The 25,566-nt window shown below is 37.3% G+C and overlaps 3 protein-coding genes across 3 annotated transcripts; 2 read left to right on the top strand and 1 right to left on the bottom strand.

Moving 5' to 3' along the window:
* Nucleotides 1–286: 286 nt before the first annotated feature.
* On the top strand, nucleotides 287–4,848 carry LOC141290694 (FH2 domain-containing protein 1-like). The gene is made up of 5 exons (XM_073822791.1): nucleotides 287–422; nucleotides 497–561; nucleotides 2,613–3,126; nucleotides 4,555–4,616; nucleotides 4,719–4,848. The coding sequence occupies exons 3-5, from the start codon at nucleotides 2,701–2,703 to the stop codon at nucleotides 4,846–4,848; spliced, it is 618 nt and encodes a 205-aa protein (XP_073678892.1). The 5' UTR covers nucleotides 287–422; nucleotides 497–561; nucleotides 2,613–2,700.
* A 50-nt stretch (nucleotides 4,849–4,898) lies between these two features.
* LOC141291664 (FH2 domain-containing protein 1-like) lies at nucleotides 4,899–9,787 on the top strand. Its single transcript, XM_073823819.1, has 5 exons — nucleotides 4,899–4,980; nucleotides 5,069–5,169; nucleotides 5,286–5,356; nucleotides 5,854–5,961; nucleotides 9,605–9,787. The coding sequence occupies exons 1-5, from the start codon at nucleotides 4,910–4,912 to the stop codon at nucleotides 9,671–9,673; spliced, it is 420 nt and encodes a 139-aa protein (XP_073679920.1). The 5' UTR covers nucleotides 4,899–4,909; the 3' UTR covers nucleotides 9,674–9,787.
* Nucleotides 9,788–12,646: 2,859 nt separating this feature from the next.
* LOC141291298 (C-type lectin domain family 10 member A-like) lies at nucleotides 12,647–24,681 on the bottom strand. Its single transcript, XM_073823474.1, has 9 exons — nucleotides 24,609–24,681; nucleotides 23,007–23,129; nucleotides 20,894–21,016; nucleotides 18,217–18,321; nucleotides 17,998–18,069; nucleotides 17,844–17,918; nucleotides 17,616–17,767; nucleotides 14,293–14,402; nucleotides 12,647–14,127 (listed from the first exon to the last, which is right to left on the bottom strand). Exons 2-9 carry the CDS (start codon nucleotides 23,110–23,112, stop codon nucleotides 13,974–13,976), a joined length of 897 nt encoding a protein of 298 aa, XP_073679575.1. The 5' UTR covers nucleotides 23,113–23,129; nucleotides 24,609–24,681; the 3' UTR covers nucleotides 12,647–13,973.
* Between the last annotated feature and the right edge of the window lie 885 nt (nucleotides 24,682–25,566).

Genomic DNA, 25,566 nt, shown 5'->3' with positions numbered 1-25,566 from the left:
TGTTCATTCATCTGAAATACAGAACAGTTTTGTGTCCAAATATCAGGAAATATCACCTTACTTTTTGTTTCCTTGTTTGTTTATGTTGATTCTAGGCAGTTATGTGTGTGAAAGTCATGCAAATAACCAAATCCACTGTAAATGAGAGGAATGCCAGTTTGTGTTGGGTGTGACGGGCGGAGCTCTTATCAGTCTCACACACACTCCAGTGAAAGTCTACACATCTGCTTTAAAATTAACAACATTTAGAGTTCGAATCATTTTTATGCAATGATTGTTGTAGATGTTGACAGCTCTGCAGTAGATGACTCTGTATTAATTTTAAACATAAGAGTGTTTTTTCTGAAGCGTGCATGTTCGTGTGGTGAGCGCATGCGCGTGAGCTCCTGTCAAACTCGCCGGACTCAGAATATGCAATAAAGGTAGTGATATATAATTAATCGTATAGTTATGAAAATATGATACCCTTTCATAACTCAGATAATTTCTGTCACAGGTAGGACCTTTTGGATCGTGCTGTGACTGAAGCAGTTTTAGGAACATCTTTATTAACACATGAAGGTAAATTTATTTTCTTCTGATTAGTATTTTAATATATTACGGCAGTTATGTATAATAGTATTCACGAGGAACTGATATTTTATATATCGCAGAAGCGAATACCGAGACAGAAGCGCTTTATCTTTACGATTCAGCCTGTTTATTTGCGGTTGCTGGTTAGTTGTTGATTTGTATTCACTTGTCTGCTTGTTTAGTTATGCTGAGGTGATTATTGTGTTGACTTGTTTGATTAGCCTAATTAAATCAATACACTACAGATGAATATGGTATATTAAAACAGGTATTGCATACTTCAAGATATCACCATACTTTACCCAACATACATTATAACATTTGTTTTCTGAAATATTTAAATATGCATTAAACCAATAATACATATATACACACACATATACTATTTCAAATATAGTGAATTAAGATAAACTCGCTCATAATGCACAATGCATTTACCTAAGCCATTACCTTCCCTGAATTTGTTCGTAGATTGGTGTTGGATGTTATCTTTGGAATAGAAATATGGATATTTTTTGTAAGCATCATACTTGTTTCACTTATTTCAGTTATTGTCATAAAACTAGCGCGCTAAACCAGCAGCCTAGTGCTGACAGTGTTGTGTAAATATGGTTGAAGACAAACAGATGAACTAAATCAATTGAGTGAGTCATTTACGCTGGAACCGCCGATTGATTCAAGCCAAATAATTTAATTTGGATCGTAAGTGTGACCCGCTGTTCGCGAATCATTTAATTTTGGAACTTTGAAGCGCGGAACGCGAATCATTTGATTCAGAACAGAATTTGGAAGAGCGATTCGTGAATCATTTCATTTAGATCGAAATTTGCAGCACAGATCGCGAAAGATTTGATTCAGATCGGAACGGCGCAGATCGCAAATCATTTGATTCTTTGTAGCGGGTTCGCAAATCTTTTGATTCACATCGGAACTTTGGGCGCAGATCGTGAATCATTTCATTCTTTGAAGCGTGTTCGCAAATCTTTTAAGATTTTGGATCGCGGATCGCAAATCATTTGATTTACAACGGAACTTGGGCGACGATTTCCCAATCATTTTATTCATATCAAAACTTTGGGCGCAGATCGCGAATCAAATGATTCACTTTGGAACTTTGGGCGTACATCGTGAATCATTTAATTCTTTGGAGCGAGTTCGCAAATCTTTTGATTCAGATGGGAATTTTGGATCGCAGATTGTGAATCGCGAATCATTTGATTCACATCGGAACTTTGGGCGTGGAAGAACATTTGATTCTTTGAAGTGGTTTCGCGGATCTTTTCAGATTTTGAATCGAGGATCGCGAATCATTTGATTTACAACGCAACTTTGGGTGCAGACCGCGAATCATTTCATTCTTTGAAGTGGGTTTGCAAATCTTTTCAGATTTTGGATCGCGGATCGCAAATCATTTAATTTACAATGGAACTTTGGGCGCAGATTGCGAATCAAATGATTCACTTTGGAACTTTGGCCGTACATCGTGAATCATTTAATTTTTTGGAGCGAGTTCGCAAATCTTTTGATTCAGATGGGAATTTTGGATCGCAGATTGTGAATCGCGAATCATTTGATTCTTTGAAGTGGGTTCGCTAATCTTTTCAGATTTTGCATCGCGGATCGCAAATCATTTGATTTACATTGGAACTTTGGGCGCAGATCATGAATGATTCGATTATTTGGACCAGGTTCTCAGATCTTTTGATTTAAATGGGAATTTTGGATTGCAAATCATTTGATGTACATCGGGAATTTGGGCGCAGATTCACTTTGGAACTTAGAGCGTGAATCGTTTTGTTCTTAAGGTGACATAATTGCATACTCTGCCTGTGCTTCACTTTATTTTTGCCATATATTAGTATATTTTTATTTATCTATTTATCTTTTTTAGAATTTAAAAGACATTGTTTGATAAGTGAGGTCTCAGTTTGAAGTCCTTGAAATTAAACCCTGTTTAGAAGATGCATGTGTGTGTTCACTTAGAGGATGGATTTATTTACAGTTTGAGTTGTGTGTTTTGTGTTTTTCTCGTAATACAGAAGCTTCTGTTTGTAGTTTGAGCTCATTGGATCTTCATGTTGATGTTCAAGCGTCCATTTGCGGAGGCCGTGTTAAGAAACTTTTAAGATGATGTCATGCAGTGCTAGTGCTGCTGTCAATCATCTTCTGACCCCACCCACAACCTCTTCTACTATGAGCAGCGTCTTGTTGGCCAATGAGAGGCAGAGTTTTGAGAAAGAGGGTGGGGCAATTGCCTCTCCTCCCTCATTACATGATCACGCCCCCAGAAACACCCCACCTCAGGCTCCTCCCCTTCCCCAGGCCTTGTCTGAGGGAAACCCAGCAGAGAGGAAGAGGAGGGTGAGGAGTTTCTACTGGAAACCAATCCCTGAAGACCGGGTGAAGCATCAGGACGGACCGAACCTGTGGAGCCTCAGCCGGAGTCCGCTCCACATCGACATCAGAGCCATCGAGGAGCTGTTTGGACATGAGGACACACCGATGCCCACGATTGGAGGAAGACGTGCTTCTGTGAAAGATATCAGACCACAGGTGAGACAAAACAAAATTTAAATAGAACCCTTTTTTTTATATGTATATATATATATTTTTTTATTTTTTTTTAATTGAAGTACTAAAATATGTATGGTGTCAAAGATGTTAAGATGTCCATGTCAAAAGATATTCACAAAGGCGATTTTATGTCCAAAGAAAGCACATTAAATGTAAGTAAAGTGTCTAATTCTAAGGTTTCAAATACATTTTTGTATAATATTATGTCAAAATTTGGTTGAAATGATGTTACATTGTCATTCAGTGTATTTATGTAAAAAATTAAACAGCTTATTCTGACTTGTAAATATTAAAATATATAAAAGAATAAGGGAGCATTTTATTTTTTTGTTGTTGTTAATGAGTAAAAAATTCTTGCTGACAAATGAACAAAACCTAGGATAGTGGCAATTTTTTTAAAACGTAGAATTACAACTAATAAGTAACTTTTGTATATTTTTGTTGTAAATATCGCTGACTGAATTGCATTTTAGTGGGTGCCTTCTGTAAATTAGGGAAAAATGTTTGATAGTTATTTTTTGCTTAGAAAAACAAAAACAAAAATGCAATTAAATGAAACAGAAAATGTTTTCATATTTTTTTTGTAAAAACAACAACAATTTAAAACAGTATTACACTTATTGTTTTTATGCTTAAACCCATTCTTGTCTTTGACCCATAATCATGTTTTTAACATTTTTAATGGCATGCTTAAAAAAATTACAACATGACAAAATTACTAAAACTTTTAACTGAAAACAGAATGTACAAATATAAAAATTTAAAATGTTTAATATTATATAAAGATATTTGAAAACAATAAAACCTACGTAGATATTAAAAAAAAACTGACCAAAGCACACAACAAATTGCTAAAAGTTTAAATGAAACAAAAAAATGAATTCCACAAATGTTAAAAGTATTACATTATTAATAAACATGAAAAAATAAAATTGAACAAAAAGCACAGCAAAAATGACTAAAACCTTAAAAAAATCTAAATATAAAAATCAAAATTAATTTAAAACATGAATACAACTGCATAGACATTTAAAATGATGATGTTGAAGCAACAAAAATTAACAAAAAAATGAGAAAAACTAATAATTATTTTAAAATACTAATAATAACTATAGACATTAAGAAAACAAAAGACAATAAAAAATGATAAAAACAATAGATCTACAAAAACTTTAATTAAAAATATAAAAATTTAATTAAAAATATTAATAAAAACTGTATAAACACATTAAAAAATAATAAAAAATGCAAAAAACTAAACTGGAAAAAAATGTAAAATAAAACCCGAAAATATAAAAAATAATTCAAAATATTAACAAAAATTAATGCTAGCAAAATAACGCTGTTTGATTATGTTAAAGATAAAATTACTACAGACAGAATTTATCAGTGTGTGTTTCTCCTTAGATCACCATCTTGGACTCCAAGAGAAGCTTGAATATCTCCATTTTTCTGAAGCACTTAAAAAAGTAAGACTGGATCTCACGTGTGTGTGTGTGTGTGTGTGTGTGTGTGTGTGTGTGTGTGTGTGTGTGTTTCGTTTATTTGCTAGTGATTCTCTGTATGTCCAGGTCCAGTGAGAGTCTTTTAGATGATATTCTTCATGGAAACACGGGCGTCTTCAGTGTGGAGTCTCTCAGAGAGCTGCTGAAGCTCTTGCCGGAGGAGGATGAGGTAAAGACTTCACTTATTGATCATTGAGCAGATGATTGATGGATAATTGGTTGAATGATTGATTGATTGACAGGTGAAGAATCTTCAAATGTTCGATGGGAACCCTAAAGACCTGGCGCCGCCTGATGCCTTTATACACAATCTCATTCATTTACCCAGGTACACTCTGATGAAAATGGTCTGTGGCAGTTTCTGGCAGTAGTCTGGTCCAGATTTCATTTAAGCTGGTTCTTCTGCGTTTCTGCAGGTACGAGGTTCATCTCGAGGCTCTGCTGTTAAAGGAAGAGTTTTTCCCTTCATATACCGCCATGAAACACGATGCGACTGTCATCCTGAACGCCGTTAAAGGTGATCCGCATCTGCTCACGTGATTCCACCAGTCCAAACTCCATCTTTACTTACAGATTTCTGTATCTGAACACCTCCAGCGTCACATTCATCTGCTGATGATCTTCTGTTTATAGAGCTGTTGAGCTGTGAGCAGCTACACAATGTCCTTCATTTAGTGCTGCAAGCTGGAAACATCATGAATGCTGTAAGTCTGGTGCTCTTACACATTTACACTTACATGCATATACATTATGTATATATATAGTATTAAGCTACTCCAAATTAAAGCCAGTAAATAATTATAAGTATTTTATAAAACGCTTTTTTTTTTTTTTTTGACGAAATGCAAATTGTACTATAAGCAGTACATTTTTATTTTAAATTTAAAATGCATTTTTTTGTATTTTGCATTTATATTTTTTTCCCCATGATTTTCTGAAGTTCATACTGCAGAGAATGACACTAGCAACACCAAAATCTTAGGTTTAAAACTCAAAATTCACTAGCACGATAAAAATGTATCAATGAGGATCTTATGATGGTGACAGTATTAAACTCAACCATATGATCTATTTGTCTCTGTGTGTGTGTGTGTGTGTGTGTGTGTGTGTGTGTGTGTGTGTGTGTGTGTGTGTGTGTGTGTGTGTGTGTGTGTGTGTGTGTGTGTGTCTGTGTGTGTCTGTGTGTGTCTGTGTGTGTCAGGGTGGATCTGCTGGTAATGCGGTGGGCTTCAGACTCTCCTCTCTGCTTTCATTGGCTGATACTAAAGCCAACAAACCTGGAATCAACCTGCTGCACTTTGTCGCTCTGGTAAGTGTGTCTGAGCTGGTCTCTGAGTCTGAGCTAGTCTCTGCTGGTTTCTATCAGTCTGAGCTGGTCTCTGTTATTCTGAACTGGTCTCTCTCTGTATGAGCTGGTCTCTATCAATCTGAGCTGGTCTCTGAGTCTGAGCCGGTCTCTATCAGACTGAGTTGGTCTCTATCAATCTGAGCTGGTCTCTGAGTCTGAGCCGGTCTCTATCAGACTGAGTTGGTCTCTATCAATCTGAGCTGGTCTCTGAGTCTGAGCCGGTCTCTATCAGACTGAGTTGGTCTCTATCAATCTGAGCTGGTGTCTATCTGTATAAGTTGGTCTCTGTCTGTCTAAGCTGGTCTCTGAGTCTGAGCCGGTCTCTATCAGACTGAGTTGGTCTCTATCAATCTGAGCTGGTCTCTGAGTCTGAGCCGGTCTCTATCAGACTGAGTTGGTCTCTATCAATCTGAGCTGGTCTCTGAGTCTGAGCCGGTCTCTATCAGACTGAGTTGGTCTCTATCAATCTGAGCTGGTCTCTGAGTCTGAGCCGGTCTCTATCAGACTGAGTTGGTCTCTATCAATCTGAGCTGGTGTCTATCTGTATAAGTTGGTCTCTGTCTGTCTAAGCTGGTCTCTGAGTCTGAGCCGGTCTCTATCAGACTGAGTTGGTCTCTATCAATCTGAGCTGGTCTCTGAGTCTGAGCCGGTCTCTATCAGACTGAGTTGGTCTCTATCAATCTGAGCTGGTCTCTGAGTCTGAGCCGGTCTCTATCAGACTGAGTTGGTCTCTATCAATCTGAGCTGGTCTCTGAGTCTGAGCCGGTCTCTATCAGACTGAGTTGGTCTCTATCAATCTGAGCTGGTCTCTGAGTCTGAGCCGGTCTCTATCAGACTGAGTTGGTCTCTATCAATCTGAGCTGGTCTCTGAGTCTGAGCCGGTCTCTATCAGACTGAGTTGGTCTCTATCAATCTGAGCTGGTCTCTGAGTCTGAGCCGGTCTCTATCAGACTGAGTTGGTCTCTATCAATCTGAGCTGGTGTCTATCTGTATAAATTGGTCTCTGTCTGTCTAAGCTGGTCTCTGAGTCTGAGCCGGTCTCTATCAGACTGAGTTGGTCTCTATCAATCTGAGCTGGTCTCTGAGTCTGAGCCGGTCTCTATCAGACTGAGTTGGTCTCTATCAATCTGAGCTGGTCTCTGAGTCTGAGCCGGTCTCTATCAGACTGAGTTGGTCTCTATCAATCTGAGCTGGTCTCTGAGTCTGAGCCGGTCTCTATCAGACTGAGTTGGTCTCTATCAATCTGAGCTGGTGTCTATCTGTATAAGTTGGTCTCTGTCTGTCTAAGCTGGTCTCTGAGTCTGAGCCGGTCTCTATCAGACTGAGTTGGTCTCTATCAATCTGAGCTGGTCTCTGAGTCTGAGCCGGTCTCTATCAGACTGAGTTGGTCTCTATCAATCTGAGCTGGTCTCTGAGTCTGAGCCGGTCTCTATCAGACTGAGTTGGTCTCTATCAATCTGAGCTGGTGTCTATCTGTATAAGTTGGTCTCTGTCTGTCTAAGCTGGTCTCTGAGTCTGAGCCGGTCTCTATCAGACTGAGTTGGTCTCTATCAATCTGAGCTGGTCTCTGAGTCTGAGCCGGTCTCTATCAGACTGAGTTGGTCTCTATCAATCTGAGCTGGTCTCTGAGTCTGAGCCGGTCTCTATCAGACTGAGTTGGTCTCTATCAATCTGAGCTGGTCTCTGAGTCTGAGCCGGTCTCTATCAGACTGAGTTGGTCTCTATCAATCTGAGCTGGTGTCTATCTGTATAAGTTGGTCTCTGTCTGTCTAAGCTGGTCTCTGAGTCTGAGCCGGTCTCTATCAGACTGAGTTGGTCTCTATCAATCTGAGCTGGTCTCTGAGTCTGAGCCGGTCTCTATCAGACTGAGTTGGTCTCTATCAATCTGAGCTGGTCTCTGAGTCTGAGCCGGTCTCTATCAGACTGAGTTGGTCTCTATCAATCTGAGCTGGTGTCTATCTGTATAAGTTGGTCTCTGTCTGTCTAAGCTGGTCTCTGAGTCTGAGCCGGTCTCTATCAGACTGAGTTGGTCTCTATCAATCTGAGCTGGTCTCTGAGTCTGAGCCGGTCTCTATCAGACTGAGTTGGTCTCTATCAATCTGAGCTGGTCTCTGAGTCTGAGCCGGTCTCTATCAGAATGAGTTGGTCTCTATCAATCTGAGCTGGTCTCTATCTGTATAAGTTGGTCTCTGTCTGTCTAAGCTGGTCTCTGAGTCTGAGCCGGTCTCTATCAGACTGAGTTGGTCTCTATCAATCTGAGCTGGTCTCTGAGTCTGAGCCGGTCTCTATCAGACTGAGTTGGTCTCTATCAATCTGAGCTGGTCTCTGAGTCTGAGCCGGTCTCTATCAGACTGAGTTGGTCTCTATCAATCTGAGCTGGTCTCTGAGTCTGAGCCGGTCTCTATCAGACTGAGTTGGTCTCTATCAATCTGAGCTGGTCTCTATCTGTATAAGTTGGTCTCTGTCTGTCTAAGCTGGTCTCTGAGTCTGAGCCGGTCTCTATCAGACTGAGTTGGTCTCTATCAATCTGAGCTGGTCTCTGAGTCTGAGCCGGTCTCTATCAGACTGAGTTGGTCTCTATCAATCTGAGCTGGTCTCTGAGTCTGAGCCGGTCTCTATCAGACTGAGTTGGTCTCTATCAATCTGAGCTGGTGTCTATCTGTATAAGTTGGTCTCTGTCTGTCTAAGCTGGTCTCTGAGTCTGAGCCGGTCTCTATCAGACTGAGTTGGTCTCTATCAATCTGAGCTGGTCTCTGAGTCTGAGCCGGTCTCTATCAGACTGAGTTGGTCTCTATCAATCTGAGCTGGTCTCTGAGTCTGAGCCGGTCTCTATCAGACTGAGTTGGTCTCTATCAATCTGAGCTGGTGTCTATCTGTATAAGTTGGTCTCTGTCTGTCTAAGCTGGTCTCTGAGTCTGAGCCGGTCTCTATCAGACTGAGTTGGTCTCTATCAATCTGAGCTGGTCTCTGAGTCTGAGCCGGTCTCTATCAGACTGAGTTGGTCTCTATCAATCTGAGCTGGTCTCTGAGTCTGAGCCGGTCTCTATCAGACTGAGTTGGTCTCTATCAATCTGAGCTGGTCTCTGAGTCTGAGCCGGTCTCTATCAGACTGAGTTGGTCTCTATCAATCTGAGCTGGTCTCTATCTGTATAAGTTGGTCTCTGTCTGTCTAAGCTGGTCTCTGATTCTGTGCTGGTCTCTTTTAGTTTAAGCTGGTCTCTGTTGTCTTTATCAGTCTGCTCTGGTCTCTGTCAATTTGAGCTGGTCTCTATCTGTATGAGTTGGTCTCTCTACCAGTCTGAGTTGGTTTCTATCAGTCTGAGCTGGTCTCCACTAGTGTCTATCAGTCTGTGCTGGTCTTTGCTATTCTCTATCAGTCTGAACTGGTCTTTTTCAGTTTGAGCTAACCTCTGCTGGTCTCTGCCAGTCTGAGCTGGTCTCTATCTGTATGAGTTGGTCTCTACCAGTCTGAGTTGGTTTCTATCAGTCTGAGCTGGTCTCGTCAGTCTATAATATAACAAACTAAATTTAACTTGTTCTTTTCTGTAACACAAAGGTCAGAAAGCATTTGAATGCAGTAAAATGTGTGTCTGTCTGGTTACAGGAAGCTCAGAAGAAAGATCTGCTCATGTTTCCAGACAAACTTCAGCACGTTCAGCAAGCAGCACGGTGAGAACTGATAAAACACTGATGTAGCAATCATACTCAAATACAGCGGTGTCCCAATCATATTTCTGTTTAAGTGTCTAAATGTTTCTTCTTTGCAAAGGTTTTCTGTGAAGGTTATGTTTAGGGGATCAGGTTAGGAGAAAATATTGTTACCTGATAAAATAATGGACGTCTACTGTACAAACCTGTGTGTGTGTGTGTGTGTGTGTGTGTGTGTGTGTGTGTGTGTGTGTGTGTGTGTAGAGTGTGTGTTGACAGCATCCATGTAGAGTTTGACACTCTGACCAGAAGAGTTCATCAGTTACAGCAGAACATCCTCACAAATGAAGAGCTCCTGACACAGCTGCAGACCTTCATACAGGTGACCTCTGACCCCTGACCCCTCACCTGTCTGTAACATTTCATGTTTTTTCTGATATCACAGTCATGTCTGATCATGTTTTGTGTGTTTCAGAGCGCCACTGATGCTCTGGAGGATTTAAGGATCAGTATTGATGAGGTTCAGAAGGAAGGAGATGCTCTGATCGATTTCTTCTGTGAGGACAGAGACGTCTTCAAACTGGACGAGTGCTTCCGGATTTTCCAGAATTTCTGCTCCAAATTCAAAAAAGCTGTTCAGGTAAAACAAAACTTCAATTTATTTTTTTCTTGCCATGCATGGCAGCTATATATTTTCATGTTTAAACACTCAGTTTAGACTAATCTACACAGATTTTAAATATTCAAATATTTAATTAAGCATAAAAAAATTTTTCCAACTCATATATGTTCTCATTGTCTATCAATATATTATTTATTTAATCAAAAAAACATTTTCATGTTTAAAGGCCCAGTTTAATTTTAAATATCATTTGGGGAAAAAATTATATTATAATTAACTTTTTCTACTTACAATTGTACTGTAGTGTTAAATATATAATTTCTTATTTAATACATATTTTTACTGTTTACTTATTTATATTTTGATGTTTAAAGCCTGTTTAGACTAAATTTAAATTGGTAAACTATATACTAAACCAATTAAAAATATCAAAATACTGGGAAAAAGGCATAGCATAGCAAACTTTTTCTACTCACTATAGTACTGTACTTTTAAGTGTATTATTTATGTATTTTTTATTTTGATCGATTTTTTTCTTTATTGTTTACTTATTTATATTTAATATTTATTTAATCGATCTAATTTTGTTTATTTATTGTAGTTTTTAAAATTAACATTTATTTATTTAATTTAAATCTTTATCACTAATATTTATTTTTACTTTTTCTCTTATTGTTTGTGTGGACCCTCTAGCCCTCAGTTGCGGTTTCCTAGTCTTTCATAGTTTATATGTTCTTTCTCTCCTCAGGAGAACATGGAGCGAGGAATGTGGGAGGAGTCTCGGCGTAAGCGTCTGAAGGACAAGCTGCACTCGTGGGCGGGGCATGAGAACGTGGGCGGAGTCTCTGGCTTACGTTCCAATAGCGAAGCAGATGTGGCGGCACCGTTAAAGATGGAGGAGCTTGTGGAGCTGCCAGAAACGAACCCTCACAGTCCACAACACTCACCGCAACAAACCGTGACCTTTGACCCCTGTGAAGCAGATACGCTTGTACTTCCTCCAATACACTCACTCTCCATCACAAACATGACAGAGGAGCCAGAAATCCTAAATAAGACTTTTTCCATACAGGAATTGCAGAACAACGACCTTCAAACACAATGTCAAGAAACTCCGGGAAATGAAGAAGTGACTCCAGATGTGACCTTTGACCCTTCACACATCAGTTTAGTAGTAGAATCAGAGGTTATCAATAATCAGTCAGAGAGCAAACCTAAAGATAAAGTCCAACCTATGAAAGAGTCTCTCAAAAACAGTGCTGGAGCGAAACAAACAATCAGCAAACGAACCTTCGGCTCTCAAAACAGAACATCTATTGCTCTGAAATCGCCCTCATCTTCCATTAAACTATCATCTCCTAAATGTGTGAGCTCCTCTGAAACCGTGAGTTTGAGGAAGCTTGTTCCGCTTCGGCAGCCCAGTAGTTCTGCGTCCTCAACTTCCCAAAGTAGAAACGTCCTCAACGTCCCAAAGAAGACGCAAGTGGTTCGACCGGAGAAGAAGACCTCTGAAAGAGTCCAACCTGTGAAAGATTCACTCAGAACCAGCTCTGGGGTGAAACAAACCTTCAGCTCTAAAAACAGACCATCTCTTCTTGCGAAATCGCCTTCATCTCCTATTAAACCATCATCTTCATCATTATCATCTCTTAAATGTGTGAGCTCCTCTGAAACCATGAGTTTGAGGAAGTTTGTTCCTCTCCGGCAGCCCAGTAGTTCTGCTGCGACGATTCAAGAGCAACCCGGACGAAACGTCCTCAACATCCCAAAGAAGACACAAGTGGTTCGACCAGAGGAGAAGATGTGTCCCGCTGCATTCAATGGCCTCGACCGTAGCAGTTCTCAAACCTCAGCACGCAATTGCCCAATCAAACCGGCCAGCTTCGCTCGCAACACCTCGGCGTCAACAACGCGCCACATCACCGCTCCTGGAAACCAGCCTAAACCAGCTCCGCTGACTCGCACAGCATCGCTCAGACTCTCTCAGGACCACAAACTGCAGCAGACGCCTGCAGGAAGTGCTCATCTGTCGCCCCCTGCTGCACAACAGCGGAAGAGCAGCAGCGCTGCCTCTAAAAACTCACGTGATAGAAATGTCAAACCCACCTTAGAGAGATAGAAGTATTGTTCAAAAGTTTGGAGATTTTAAATGTCTTTTAAAGAAGTCTCACCAATTGATCAAAAATACAGTAAAATTATGAAATATTATTAGAATTTAAAATAGCTTTTTAGCTTTTTTTCTATGTGAATATCTGTTAAAGTGTATTTTATTTCTGTGGTCAAAGCTGAATTTTCAGCATCATTACTGCAGTCTTCAGTGCTACATAATCCCTCAGAAATCATTCTAATATGCTGAAACATTTCTGATTATTAGCAATGTTCAAAATAGTTGTGCTGCACAAAAGTTTTGGGGAAACCATCATACATTTTATTTTTCAGGAGTCAAGAATTAATAGAAAGTCAGCATAGAAAGAGCAGCATTTATTTGAAATTTAATGCATCCTTGATCAATAAAAGGAATAATTTCTTCCAAAAAATAAAATAAAATTATACTGACCTCAAACTTTTGCACAGTAATGCAATTAGGAATTATATTTTAATTAGTAATTATATATTTTTTTTTAAAGAAATCTTATATGTTTGTCACAAATATTGTGTAATTAAAAAAATAGTGTTGTTTTTTTTCTTTAAATATAAATCATTTTGCTCTTAATTACTGATTGAGATATTGCATTGAAAAATTGTGCTTGAACAAAATGGGACAATATAAGTGATTTATATAGATGAATTCATACATGTTTTATCTGGAGAAAATACAGTATTTATTAATAAACTATTAACTATTTTTTAGATTCTCTGTGATCTGTGAAACATTTTGATGCATCATGTTTATATTCACTTTACATTCACATTGCAATAGTAGTAAATTATTACTTAGAAATGATCTAAACATAGTACAGCATTATAGTAACATAATCACAACATTACTGTAACAACACAAAAAAGGACATTGACTCATATTGTGTTCACCCTCAGGGTATCCAAGATGTAGATGAGTTGTTTCTAGATGAGTGAATGGGTGCCGTCAGAATGAGAGTCCAAACAGCTGATAAAAACATCACAATAATCCACCAGTAATCCACACCTCTCCAGTCCATCAGTTAACATCTTAAGAAGACAAATGCTGAAACAAATCCATCAAGAAGTTTTTAACTCAAATACATTGAGTGCATAATCCATATAGGTTATTGTGATGTTTATATCAGCTGTTTGGACTCTCATTCTGACGGCACCCATTCACTGCAGAGGATCCACTTCTCCAAATCAGATGAAGAACCAAACTCATCACATCTTAAATGGCCAAGGGATGAGGATATTTATAGCTGAAGTTCATTTTTAGGTGAGTTATTCCTTTAAATGTGGCAGTAGCATCAAAAATACATTACATTTATTTATTTAGCAGGTGCTTTTATCCAGAGCAGCATTTTTGTAGCATAGTAAAGTGAGAAACTAAACTAAAATACATACATTGTCATGCCTCTAAAATCAATATAAAGCAAAAATTAAACAAATTATAACATTTTTGTTGTTTATATACAGTAAATATAAGAATCTGTAACCTTTTCTATCATGAAATATTCCACATTATTAGAGTTTCTGTTCACACAGATGCTTGCTGGTTTTGTTGTGAAGTGTTGGCGTCTCAGATGGAGGACGCATGAGCTTTGCAGACGTAGCGGTAGCGGCGAGAGCAGTGGTCGTCGTTATAGCGTCCGTCGTGGTGAAAGTGAGCACAGTCTTCACCGCCTCCCAAACCGTGAGCCTTCCAGTCATCCGGCTGACCAGGCATCCATTCACTGTATACACACACACACACACACACACACACACACACACACACACACACACACACACACACACACACACACACACACACACACACACACACACACACACACACACACGTGTGACGAATGCTGGAGTGTGACTGATAAGGCTTCTGACAGCAGACACAAACTCACCTCCTGACAACTGTGTACGGCGTCCCGTCCAGCCATTCCCACTCACCGGTGCGGCCATCAGTCAAACCCAACCAGTAGTACAGCGGCCTGGTCTTACTGACCACGAAACTCTGAACACACACATGCATACAATTACTAGAGCACTCATTAAGTTTGAATAAACATGCTGCTTTAGTTGTGTGTTTGCTGGTGGTGGGTTAGTTAATAAACTAATGGTTTAGTTGTTTTGTTGGTTTTCAATTTGTTAGTTGTTTTGGTTTAATTGTGTGTCGGTTTTGTCATTTTGATTTAGTTGTGTTGGTTAAGTTGTTTTGGTTTATTTGCATTGGTTTAGTCATTTTGGTTTAGTTATGTTGGTTAAGTTGTTTTGGTTCAGTATGGTTGGTTTAGTAGTTTTGTCATTCTGGTTCGTCGTTTTGGTATATTAATGTTGGTTTAGTTGTTTTGGTTTAGTCATTGTGGTTTAGTTGTTTTAGTTTAGTCATTTTGGTTTAGTCGTTTTAGTTTAGTCATTTTGGTTTAGTCATTTTGGTTTAGTTGTTTTAGTTTAGTCATTTTGGTTTAGTCATTTTGGTTAAGTTGTTTTGGTTTAGTTATTTTGGTTTAGTCATTTTGGTTTAGTTGTTTTAGTTTAGTCATTTTGGTTTAGTCATTTTGGTTTAGTCGTTTTAGTTTAGTCATTTTGGTTTAGTTGTTTTGGTTTAGTCATTTTGGTTTAGTTGTTTTGGTTTAGTTATTTTGGTTTAGTCATTTTGGTTTAGTTGTTTTGGTTTAGTCATTTTGGTTTAGTCATTTTGGTTTAGTCGTTTTAGTTTAGTCATTTTGGTTTAGTTGTTTTGGTTTAGTCTAGGGCTGTCCCCGACTATGAATTTTCATAGTCGAATCAGAATTTTCGAATCTTTCTATAGTCGACCGATAGTCGAATCATCTAGGCCTATGTGTGTGTGTGAATGGGTTGGGAGGGGCACGACACTATAGTCAGCAGGAGGGTAAAACAGTTTTTATTTTATTTTACACACTGCACACAGCAACAACTTTTAATAAAGCGACCAAAACTGCCTGCCAACTGACAGACGAACTTATTTAGGTTTAAATAAAAACACAGAACGCGTCTTTTAGTTCTAAAAACGCGAGGCGCACAGCACTGCCTTTTTTGCTAAGCAACGACCGAAACAGCTGTCCTGTCAGTCAAATCAAAGGATTATAGCGCGAACGCTCTAAAATCTTAGTTTTTTGCTGTTAAGTAAACTGTCATATTAGCAGAAACCCTAAATAATACAGCTCCTGGTTACCCACGATAGACACCAAAGGTTTCTCCTCCATTTCTTGCAGTCACCGGACTTTTGAAGCAACGGTAAACTTTCACCATCACAACAGAAGGCCCGCCTCTCCATTCATTCGATTGGACAATGGAACGCGAATGACGTTGGGCGTTTTTCCGCTCAGAGTTGATTTTTTTTTTTCAACTTCAGGCGCTCGGAGCGCTCCTGCAAAAACGCGAGGCGCGGGGGGCGCATAAACAGAGCGCAGAACGCTCACTGCCAACAGAAAACCATTCAAAAGAGGCGCCTCCAATTGCAAAAACGCGTTCGGTGTGATCGCCGCCTAATCCCTGCCGTCAAGATGGTCCGCATCTCATCATGGATCAGGGCAAGTGAAAATTAAGTCTGTCACAGGGGTGGTTAGATTTATTCACAAACACATTAAAAATATTTATTGAACGCTTCTTTCTTTTCACTTTTGTTTTTACTGCATTATCATAATCAAAGGCTGTATATAACGTAATATAACCGTACAAAACCAGTAGTTCTGTGTGCAATTAGACATTGAGCACCCCCATATTGCCAAAATGGTATGATGCTCGTTTCACCCGCGAAGATTCGACTGTGAGATCGGTGGTCGAATCAGGCTCCGCATATCGATGCATCGAATCTTCGACTATTCGGGGACAGCCCTAGTTTAGTCATTTTGGTTTAGTTGTTTTGGTTTAGTCATTTTGGTTTAGTTGTTTTGGTTTAGTCATTTTGGTTTAGTTATGTTGGTTAAGTTGTTTTGGTTTGGTAGGGTTGGTTTAGTATTAGTTTTGTCATTCTGGTTCGTCGTTTTGGTATATTAATGTTGGTTTGGTTGTTTTGGTTTAGTCATTTTGGTTTAGTTGTGTTGGTTGTTTTGGCTTAGTTATTTTGATTTAGTTGTTTTGGTTTAGTCAATTTGGTTTAGTCATTTTGGTTTAGTTGTTTTGGTTTAGTCAATTTGGTTTAGTCATTTTGGTTTAGTAATTTTGGTTTAGTTATGTTGGTTAAGTTGTTTTGTTAAGTTGTGTTGGTTTAGTTTTAGTTTTGTCATTCTAGTTCATTTGTGTTGGTTTCGTCTATTTGGTGTATTAATGTTGGTTTAGTTGTTTTGTTTTGTTTTGTTTTGTTTTGTTTTGTTTTGGTTTGTTTTGGTTTAGTTATGTTGGTTAAGTTGTTTTGGTTCAGAAGGGTTGGTTTAGTTTTAATTTAGTCATTCTGGTTCATTTGTGTTTGTTTCATTGTTTTGGTGTATTAATGTTGGTTTAGTTGTTTTGGTTTAGTTTTGTTTGTTGTTTTGGTTTAGTAATTTTGGTTTAGTTATGTTGGTTAGGTTGTTTTAGTTCAGAAGGGTTGGTTTAGTTTTAATTTAGTCATTCTGGTTCATTTGTGTTTGTTTCATTGTTTTGGTGTATTAATGTTGGTTTAGTTGTTTTGGTTTAGTTTTGTTGGTTGTTTTGGTTTAGTAATTTTGGTTTAGTTATGTTGGTTAGGTTGTTTTAGTTCAGTTGTGTTGGTTAGGTTGTTTAGTTTTGTCATTGTGGTTCATTTGTGTTGGTTTTGTCATTTTGGTGTATTACTGTTGGTTTAGCTGTTTTTGTTTAGTTGTGTTGCTTTAGGTGTTTTGGTTTAATTGTTTTAGTTTATTTATGTTGGTTTGGTTTAGTTGTTTTGGTTTATTTATGTTGGTTTAGTTGTTTTAGTTTAGTTGTGTTGGTTTAGTTGTGTTATTGGTGCTGCTGGTGTACTTGTGGTGTTTTGATTGTTTTGGTTCATTAGTTGTTACTTTTATTTTTGGTTTAGTTCCACTGTTGTAGTTGTGTTGATTTAGTTGTTTTAGTTTAGTTGTGTTAGTTAATCAGTTGTTTTGGTTTGGTTTAGTTGTGTTAGTTTAGTTGTTTTGGTTTAGTTCTGTTGGTTTAGTTGTGTGTCCGATGCTGTTGGTTAAGTTGTGTTGATTAGTTGTATTGGTTTAATTATGCGTCTAGTTCTGCTGGTTACGTTAGTCGTACAGTACGGATCAGCTCTGACCTTCTCCTGTTTGCTTTTCAAGACGAGTAACTCTGATCTCCTCTTCTTACACTCGTCTTTAGCCGCGTCCCACGGCATCCCATCATGAGAGAAGAAATAACAATGAGAGGAGAAGAGCAGCCACCCATCAGGACAGCACAGCTCCTCCGTGTCTGAACACACATGTGTCACCATCAGCACATGAGACTTGAACACATAACCAAGACAAACTACTACAGCATCGCTTACCGTTGTTCCTCATCTTGTTAATCTGACATTTCAGATCCGAAACTCTGTCACGGAGCGCCTGTGCTGAATCCGACACTAAACACACATATATGCATACATTTACGTTGCTTTCTCTAGTTTGGTTTGTCTGCATGCGTATTTGTGTGCTACTTACTATCAGTAATCATGCTTTGCATCTTCTCTTGGTTAAACTCCAGATTGCTAATCTCCAAAAGCAGTTTACTTCCTGAACACACACATGGACCATTTTAAAACACATTTTACATCTATACTGTGACATAGTTGAAAAAATCAGTGTAAAAACTAATGCATGTGGGACTTTTAATTTTCTAGTTTTCCAGATAAGAGAAAGTTTTTTATTAGTCTACATTACCGTGTTCCTCTAGTTCACGTGTACTGGTTATGACGCTCACGAGCGTTTGCGTCAGATTCTGTATGTTCGTCTCTGTAGTTGAGAACTTCCTGTCAAACTTCACATCTAACAAAACACAAAACACATTATTTTTTATTGATAGCTCGAGCTCTGAATATTTGTAAAATATTGTCTGGAAACTATGCACTTTGTGTTTACAGGTGCATCTCAATAAATTAGATTGTCATGGGAAAGTTTATTAATTTCAGTAATTCAACTCAAATTGTGAAACTCGTGTATTAAATTCAATGCACACAGACTGAAGTAGTTTATGTCTTTGGTTCTTTTAATGGGAAGATTTGGCTCACATTTAATAAAAAAAAACTCACCAATTCATTATCTCAACCAATTAGAATACATCATTAGAACAATAAATACAAACTTTTTAGTGAACTGTTGGCCTTCTGGAAAGTATGTCCATTTACTGTATATGTACTCAATACAATAGGGGCTCATTTTGCTTTAACTACTGTCTGTGGCACTGCTGAGGTGGAATGGAAGCCCAGGATTCTTTGACAGTGGCCTTCAGCTCATCTGCATTTTTTAGTCTCTTGTTTCTCATTGTCCTCTTGATTCTCGATGGGGTTGAGGTCTGGTGAGTTTGCTGGCCAGTCAAGCACATCAACATCATGGTCATTTAACCAACTTTTGGTGCTTTTGACAGTATGGGCAGGTGCCAAATCCTGCTGGAAAATGAAATCCGCATCTTTAAAAAGCTGGTCAGCAGAAGGAAGCATGAAGTGCTCTAAAATGTCTTGGTAAAGGGGTGCAGTGACTTTGGTTTTCAAAAAACACAGTGGACCAGAACCAGCAGATGACATTGTGTCCCAAATCATCACAGACTGTGGAAACTTAACACTGGACTTCGAGCAACTCGGGCTATGAGCTTCTCCACCCTTCCTCCAGACTTTATAACTTTGGTTTCCAAAGAAAATACAATCTTGCTTTCAACTGAAAGAGGACTTTGGACCACTGGGCATCAGTCCATTTCTTCTTCTCCTTAGCCTAGCCTCAGTCCATTCCTTTTGAATTTCACACATCAATTTTGCTTAACAAGCCTCTCAAGGCTGCGGTTCTCTCAGTTGGCTGTGCATATTTTTCTTTCACACTTTTTCCTTCCACTCAACTTTCTGTTAACATGCTTGGATGCAGCACTCTGTGAACCGCCAGCCTCTTTGGCAATGAATGTTTGTGGCTTACCCTCCTTGTGAAGGATGTCAAGGATTGTCTTTTGGACAACTGTCAGATCAGCAGTCTTCACCATGATTGTGTAGTGAACCAAACTGAGAGACTCAGGAAACCTTTGCAGGTGTTTTGAGTTGATTCGCTGATTGGCATGTCACCATATTCTAATTTGTTGAGATAGTAAATTGGTGGGTTTTTGATAAATGTTAGCCAAATCATCACAATTAAAAGAACCATAGACCTAAACTACTTCAGTCTGACTGCGTTGAATTTATTTACAGTTTTTTACAGACGCTAGGACACATTTCTCAATACTTAGGTCACTTTTGCAAAACTCTACACACAGTGAGCACAACAGAAGTCTATGTGGGCTAAACTGAAGATCAATTATCATTGTTTTGGCACAAAATGCATTCAATGACTACATCTCTCAAATTTCATGAATTGTTTTCTCACTCAGACACAACAACTGAGAAAAATCTCTGTACGTACAGGACATATTGCGCGTGCTTACATACTGTTTTCAAAACTTTCAAACTTATGTTCAAAACAATAACAATGCAAAACTGAATAAGACAGCAAAATTCAACAGCAATATTTCATTGAAACATATTTCAAATCTAAAAATGCAGTAGATTAGCATTACTATTGCATCTGTATCAGTGGATGGTGTGTATACAAATTCTTGTATTTTGGAATTACTTAGTGCAAAAAAAAATAAATAAATGAACAACATAAAATATTGACGAATTCTGCATCATGTCTGATTCATTCCAGTAACATATATTGCAGTTATAAACAATATATATTGCAATTATAAACAGAGATGTGTCCTTGTTTTACACAAGAAAACACTGTGTAATGCTACATGTTGTTAGTGATTTTTAGGTCATTGTTTTGTGGCTGACAAAGTGTGTTTGTCGGCTGTCAACCTTTGCTAGTGTTCTGGAAGAATGAGTTTATTTGAGACCTGAATAAAGTGTTTTGGTAGTTGTAGTGCATTTTGAATGTGAAATGAACTGCTTTGCCAAGCTGAAATGTCTCTACATTTCTTTTACGTTTTGACTTTATTATACTGCATTCAAGACAAGTTAGTAGCTTATTACAAGCGATTTTGAAAATTCGCTAATTAAAAAAATAAGAAGACAAAAATGTCTGTTAGGAACGGATATGTAACGTTAGTGTCAGAAATTTGGACTGATTTTGAGCAATATTGAATTATAAATTAAAAGGGATTCAAATTCCAAATGTACCTGGAATGCTAAAATAGTATGCCTATACAAACGTTTCGAGTTTCGCATTCGTAACGATTTGTGATGGCTTTCATATGCGTTCAACTCATAAATGCAACGTTTTCTGACATGAACCCTAGTACACTGACGATATGAAAGACAGTTTTAGGAATTAATTTAGACAAATGTAAAATATCATACTCTTAGTATGTGTTACTCACGGCTCACAGATACAGTGATGATCAGCAGCAGCAGAATCAGAGCCGTTCCTCCGATCGCAGCACACACCTGCCACCGCCCGCGACCGACAGAAGGCACCGCTACGATCCTGCGCACCGACGACTCTAAACACACAATCACAAATACAGCTATATTCTCTCTGAGGGTGCAAAAAATATTCAGAGAATCGCATTTAAAGTTGTCTAAATGCATACACTACTGTTCAAAAGTTTGGGGTCAGTAAGAATTGTAATAGTCTTTAAAGAAGTCTCTTCTGCTCATCAAGGCTGCATTTATTTGATTAAAAATACAGAAAAAAAACCAGTAATATTGCAAAATGTTTTTACAATATAAAATAATGTTTTTTATTTTAACATACTTTAAAATAGAATTTATTCCTGTGATGAAAAGCTGAATTTTCATCAGCTGTTACTCCAGTCTTAAGTGTCACATGATCCTTCAGAAATCATTCTAATATGCTGATTTATTATTAGAATGATCAATGTTGGATAATATCAACAGTTGTGCTGCCAAATATTTTTTGGAACCTGTGATTTTTTTTTCCAGGATTCTTTCATGAATAACAAGTTTAAAAAGTACAGTGTTTATTCAAAATATATTTTTTTATAACAATGTTAACTTTTAATAAACTTTTAATTATGAACTTAATACATCCTTGGTGAATAAAATTTTAATTTCTTAAAAAAAAGAAACAATAAAAATGTACTGACCCCAAACTTTTGAACGTTAGTGTATACTAATCAAAAATTAAGATTTTATATATTCACTGTAAGAAATTCACAAAATATCTTCATGAAACATGATCTTAATATTCTAATGATTTTTGGCATAAAATAAAAATCTATCATTTATATATAATATATCCATACTACTTAAGACTGGTTTTGTTCCCAAATGGCAAAAAAATAAACAAACAAACAAATGTATATTATTTTTCCACATTTGAAAATATACAAAAGTTTATTTGCTAAAATAGTTTTAAATATATATATATATATATATATAATTTAATAAATATACATAATTTAATAAATATATACTGCAAGATTGGAAATATGTTTTCAATTGAACTTCACTGTTTAACATTATATTTTATATATATTTAAATATATTTTGGCCAGATTTATGTTTTCTATTTCTGTTTAATGACATTTATGTCTTGTTTAGCCTACTCTGTTAGAAAAAAAAAAAAAAACTTGTTTCTGCAAAGACATTCAGCATGTTTTCAATAAAAAATGTTTTTACATCTTGTGGTAAAAAAACACAAAATCGAATCGTGCGATTAGACTGAAAAGGATTTCTAGAAATTTGAATCATAAAGGTTTTCGAAAGTGGAGTAAATAGGCTTTCCATTGATGTAGAATAGGACAATATTTGGTCAAGATACAACTATTTCAAAATTTGTGGGTGCAAAAAATCTAAATATTGAGAAAATCGTGTTTATAGTTGTCCAAATGAAGTTCTTAGCAATGCATATTACTAACCAAAAATTAAGTTTTGATATATTTATGGTAGCAAATTGACAAAATATCTTCATGAAACATGATCTTTACTTAATATCCTGATGATTTTTGGCATAAAAGGAAAATCTGTAATTTTTAGAAATATACTTGTGCTACTTAAGACTGGTTTTGTGCTTCAGGGTCACATACAAATAGGATTTTGAACCTCACATGAATGTAGTTTGAAATGGATATCATGCCATTTTTATCTGTTCACACTTGCTGATCAGATTCATGCACAAAACTCAGATTTGACCGTCTAAACAAGGCTTTAGGCGGATCTGAGTGGTTGCTAGGGCGTTGCTAGGGGGTGAGAACTGTGTGTCAGACCCTGATGTTAAAGGTCAGAGGAGGTTGAGCAGCTGAATAAACTACAGTCAGTCAGCGAGCAGAGGAATGTGGCAGAAAGAACACACACACACGTTTGTGTTTGTCTCTTTGTGAGGTCTTTCCTTTGACTTCTATTGTTTTTCCACTGAGCTAATAATGTTTTCTGTCTCCTAACCTATGCACAAACCTTTTTGCATGTGAATTAACAGATTATTTATGATGTGTGTTCATCGATTTGTCAGGTTTTTATTCTCTCACACACCTTTCCTCCAGAACTCGGTGTCGTCACTGCTCTCTTGATTCTCAAATTCATCTGTATATTCGTTTCCTACAGAGACGGAGCCGCTGTCAGACGCGACGGCCCTCATGATGACTGAGTCTGGACCTGCAAACATGCAAACACATCATGATCATGTATGTATCACGTTCATTTATTACTATTTGGAAATCTGAGGGTGCAAAAAATCTAAATATTGAGAAAATCGCTGTTAAAGTTGTTTATATGAAGTTCTTAGCAATGCATATTACTGATCAAAAATTAAATTTTGATGTATTTATGTTAGGAAATGCACAAAATATCTTCATGGAACATAATCTTTATTTAATATCCTAAGAAAAATCTATGTACTGTTGGTTATTGCTACAAATATATTTGTGCAATTTAAGACTGGTTTTGTGCTGCATGACAGTCTGAAAGTGGCTTCAATCCAGTTTCCAGACCAATGAAACACAGATACATCGCCGGACAACAGGGCTGACGTTCCTCCAGCCAATCACAGATGATCACGAGGTCAGTCTGAGGTGTTTAGAGTTTCTATTGGTCGATTGTTTTTGCATGAGGTTAGCAAACCTGAACTTTGATTCACAGGAGAAGATGAAACTTAAACAATGAGGACTAATTTTAAGAGTATTGAAGCTGTAATGCTTTGACACACATAAGCGCCGATTTACTGATTAATAACTTTAGAAAAGAGTTGAAGACTTTTTCAATACAGAGAAAAGAGATAAAAGATCATTTGGACATCCTTTCTGTCACCTGATGAATCCTTTATGTATTAAAACTAATTACTTTTTTCAGAGAAAGTGCCAAAATAAAAATCCCAGTTACTTTTACAGTTACAGCCCTTGATTGGCATAAGGGTCAATTTGGTAAAAACTGAGAATCTGAAAGCTGAATAAATAACACTTGGTGCATGGTTTGTTAGGATAGGACTATATTTGGCCGAGAGACAACTATTTGAAAATTTGCAATCTGAGGGTGGAAAAAAATCTAAATAATGAGAAAATCGCCTTTAAAGTTGTCCAAAGGAAGTTCTTAGCAATGCATATTACCAATCAAAAATTTAGTTTTGATATATTTACGGTAGGAAATGTATAAAATATCTTACTGAAACATGATCTTTAATTCATATCCTAATGATTTTGGCATAAAAGAAAAATTAATGTATTGTTGGCTATTGCTGCAAATATACCCATACTACTAAAGACTGGCTTTGTGCTCCAGGGTTACAAATAAAAAGGACACATATAACCAAAACATTGATCTGATCTGAAATGTATAATGAAACATCGACAACTTTATTAACATCAAAAGAACAACAAAGTCATTTCTAAAACTAACAAACAGCCAGAAATAATATTAGAAGAAGAAGAAATGGTTCTGAACTTGAAATACTGTGACAAATCAGTGTTTCTCTCTCAAGGTTAGTCTGGTTTGTTAATCAGGCTCATCTCTGATATAAAACAAACCAAAACAGATCACAAGTCTTTGTCTATCCACCGATTCAGATTATTGCAACATTACTAATAATTCACAAGATTCTTATGGACTTTACTTGAAAATACATATTCATTTTTCACTTACCTCCTGTGTAAGAAATGAGGTCCTGCTGTGTGTGTGTGTGTGTGTGTGTGTGTGTGTGTGTGTGTGTGTGTGTGTGTGAATCTGTACTTTGAGCTTGTGTTTGAATTGAAGAATATTTACTTTGTGTGCCGTAAACATGAGCTGCAAACACAGTACAGATGTGTGTGTGTGTTTGTGAGAGAGAGAGTTTTCAGCATTAAACTCATGATTTTAACTGTTTTTATGTTTCTCTTTATTGTGTCAGAACTTGATAATGAAATACAGTCACTGTCTCACCAATGGATCCTCTGTAGTGAATGGGTGCCGTCAGAATGAGAGTCCAAACAGCTGATAAAAACATCACAATAATCCACAAGTAATCCACACCACTCCAGTCCATCAGTTGACATCTTCAGAAGACAAAAGCTGAAACAAATTCATCATTAAGACATTTTTAACTGAAATATATGTAATTCATAATAACACACACATAAAAAACTCCATCTTCCTGTTGTCTCTCACATCGAAATTTAGCCACAACATCTTGTTTAGAGATGTTTTGGCTTGTAAATGGTGTTTGGTGTAGATTTCTTCATCAGATTTGCGAAAATGCGTCGTTCTATCACTTGCTCACCAATGGATTTGAATGGGTGCCGTCAGAATGAGAGTCCAAACAGCTGATAAAAACATCACAATAATCCACTCCAGTCCATCAGTTAACATCTTGAGAAGACAAAAGCTGAAACAAATCCACCATTAAGATATTTTTAAGTAAAATACAAATCTGTAATCCATAATAACTCTAAAAAAAATTCTTCTTTTGTTGTCTTTCACAATGAAATCTAGCCACATATTTGTTTAGAGATGTTTTGGCTTGTAAATGGTGTTTGGTGTAGATTTCTTCATCAGATTTGTGAAAATGCGTCGTTCTATCACTTGCTCACCAATGGATGTGAATGGGTGCCGTCAGAATGAGAGT

The sequence above is a fragment of the Garra rufa genome, chromosome 18 (assembly GCF_049309525.1).
Source record: "Garra rufa chromosome 18, GarRuf1.0, whole genome shotgun sequence".
NCBI lineage: Eukaryota > Metazoa > Chordata > Actinopteri > Cypriniformes > Cyprinidae > Garra > Garra rufa.
This window is presented reverse-complemented; position numbering and strand designations above follow the sequence as displayed.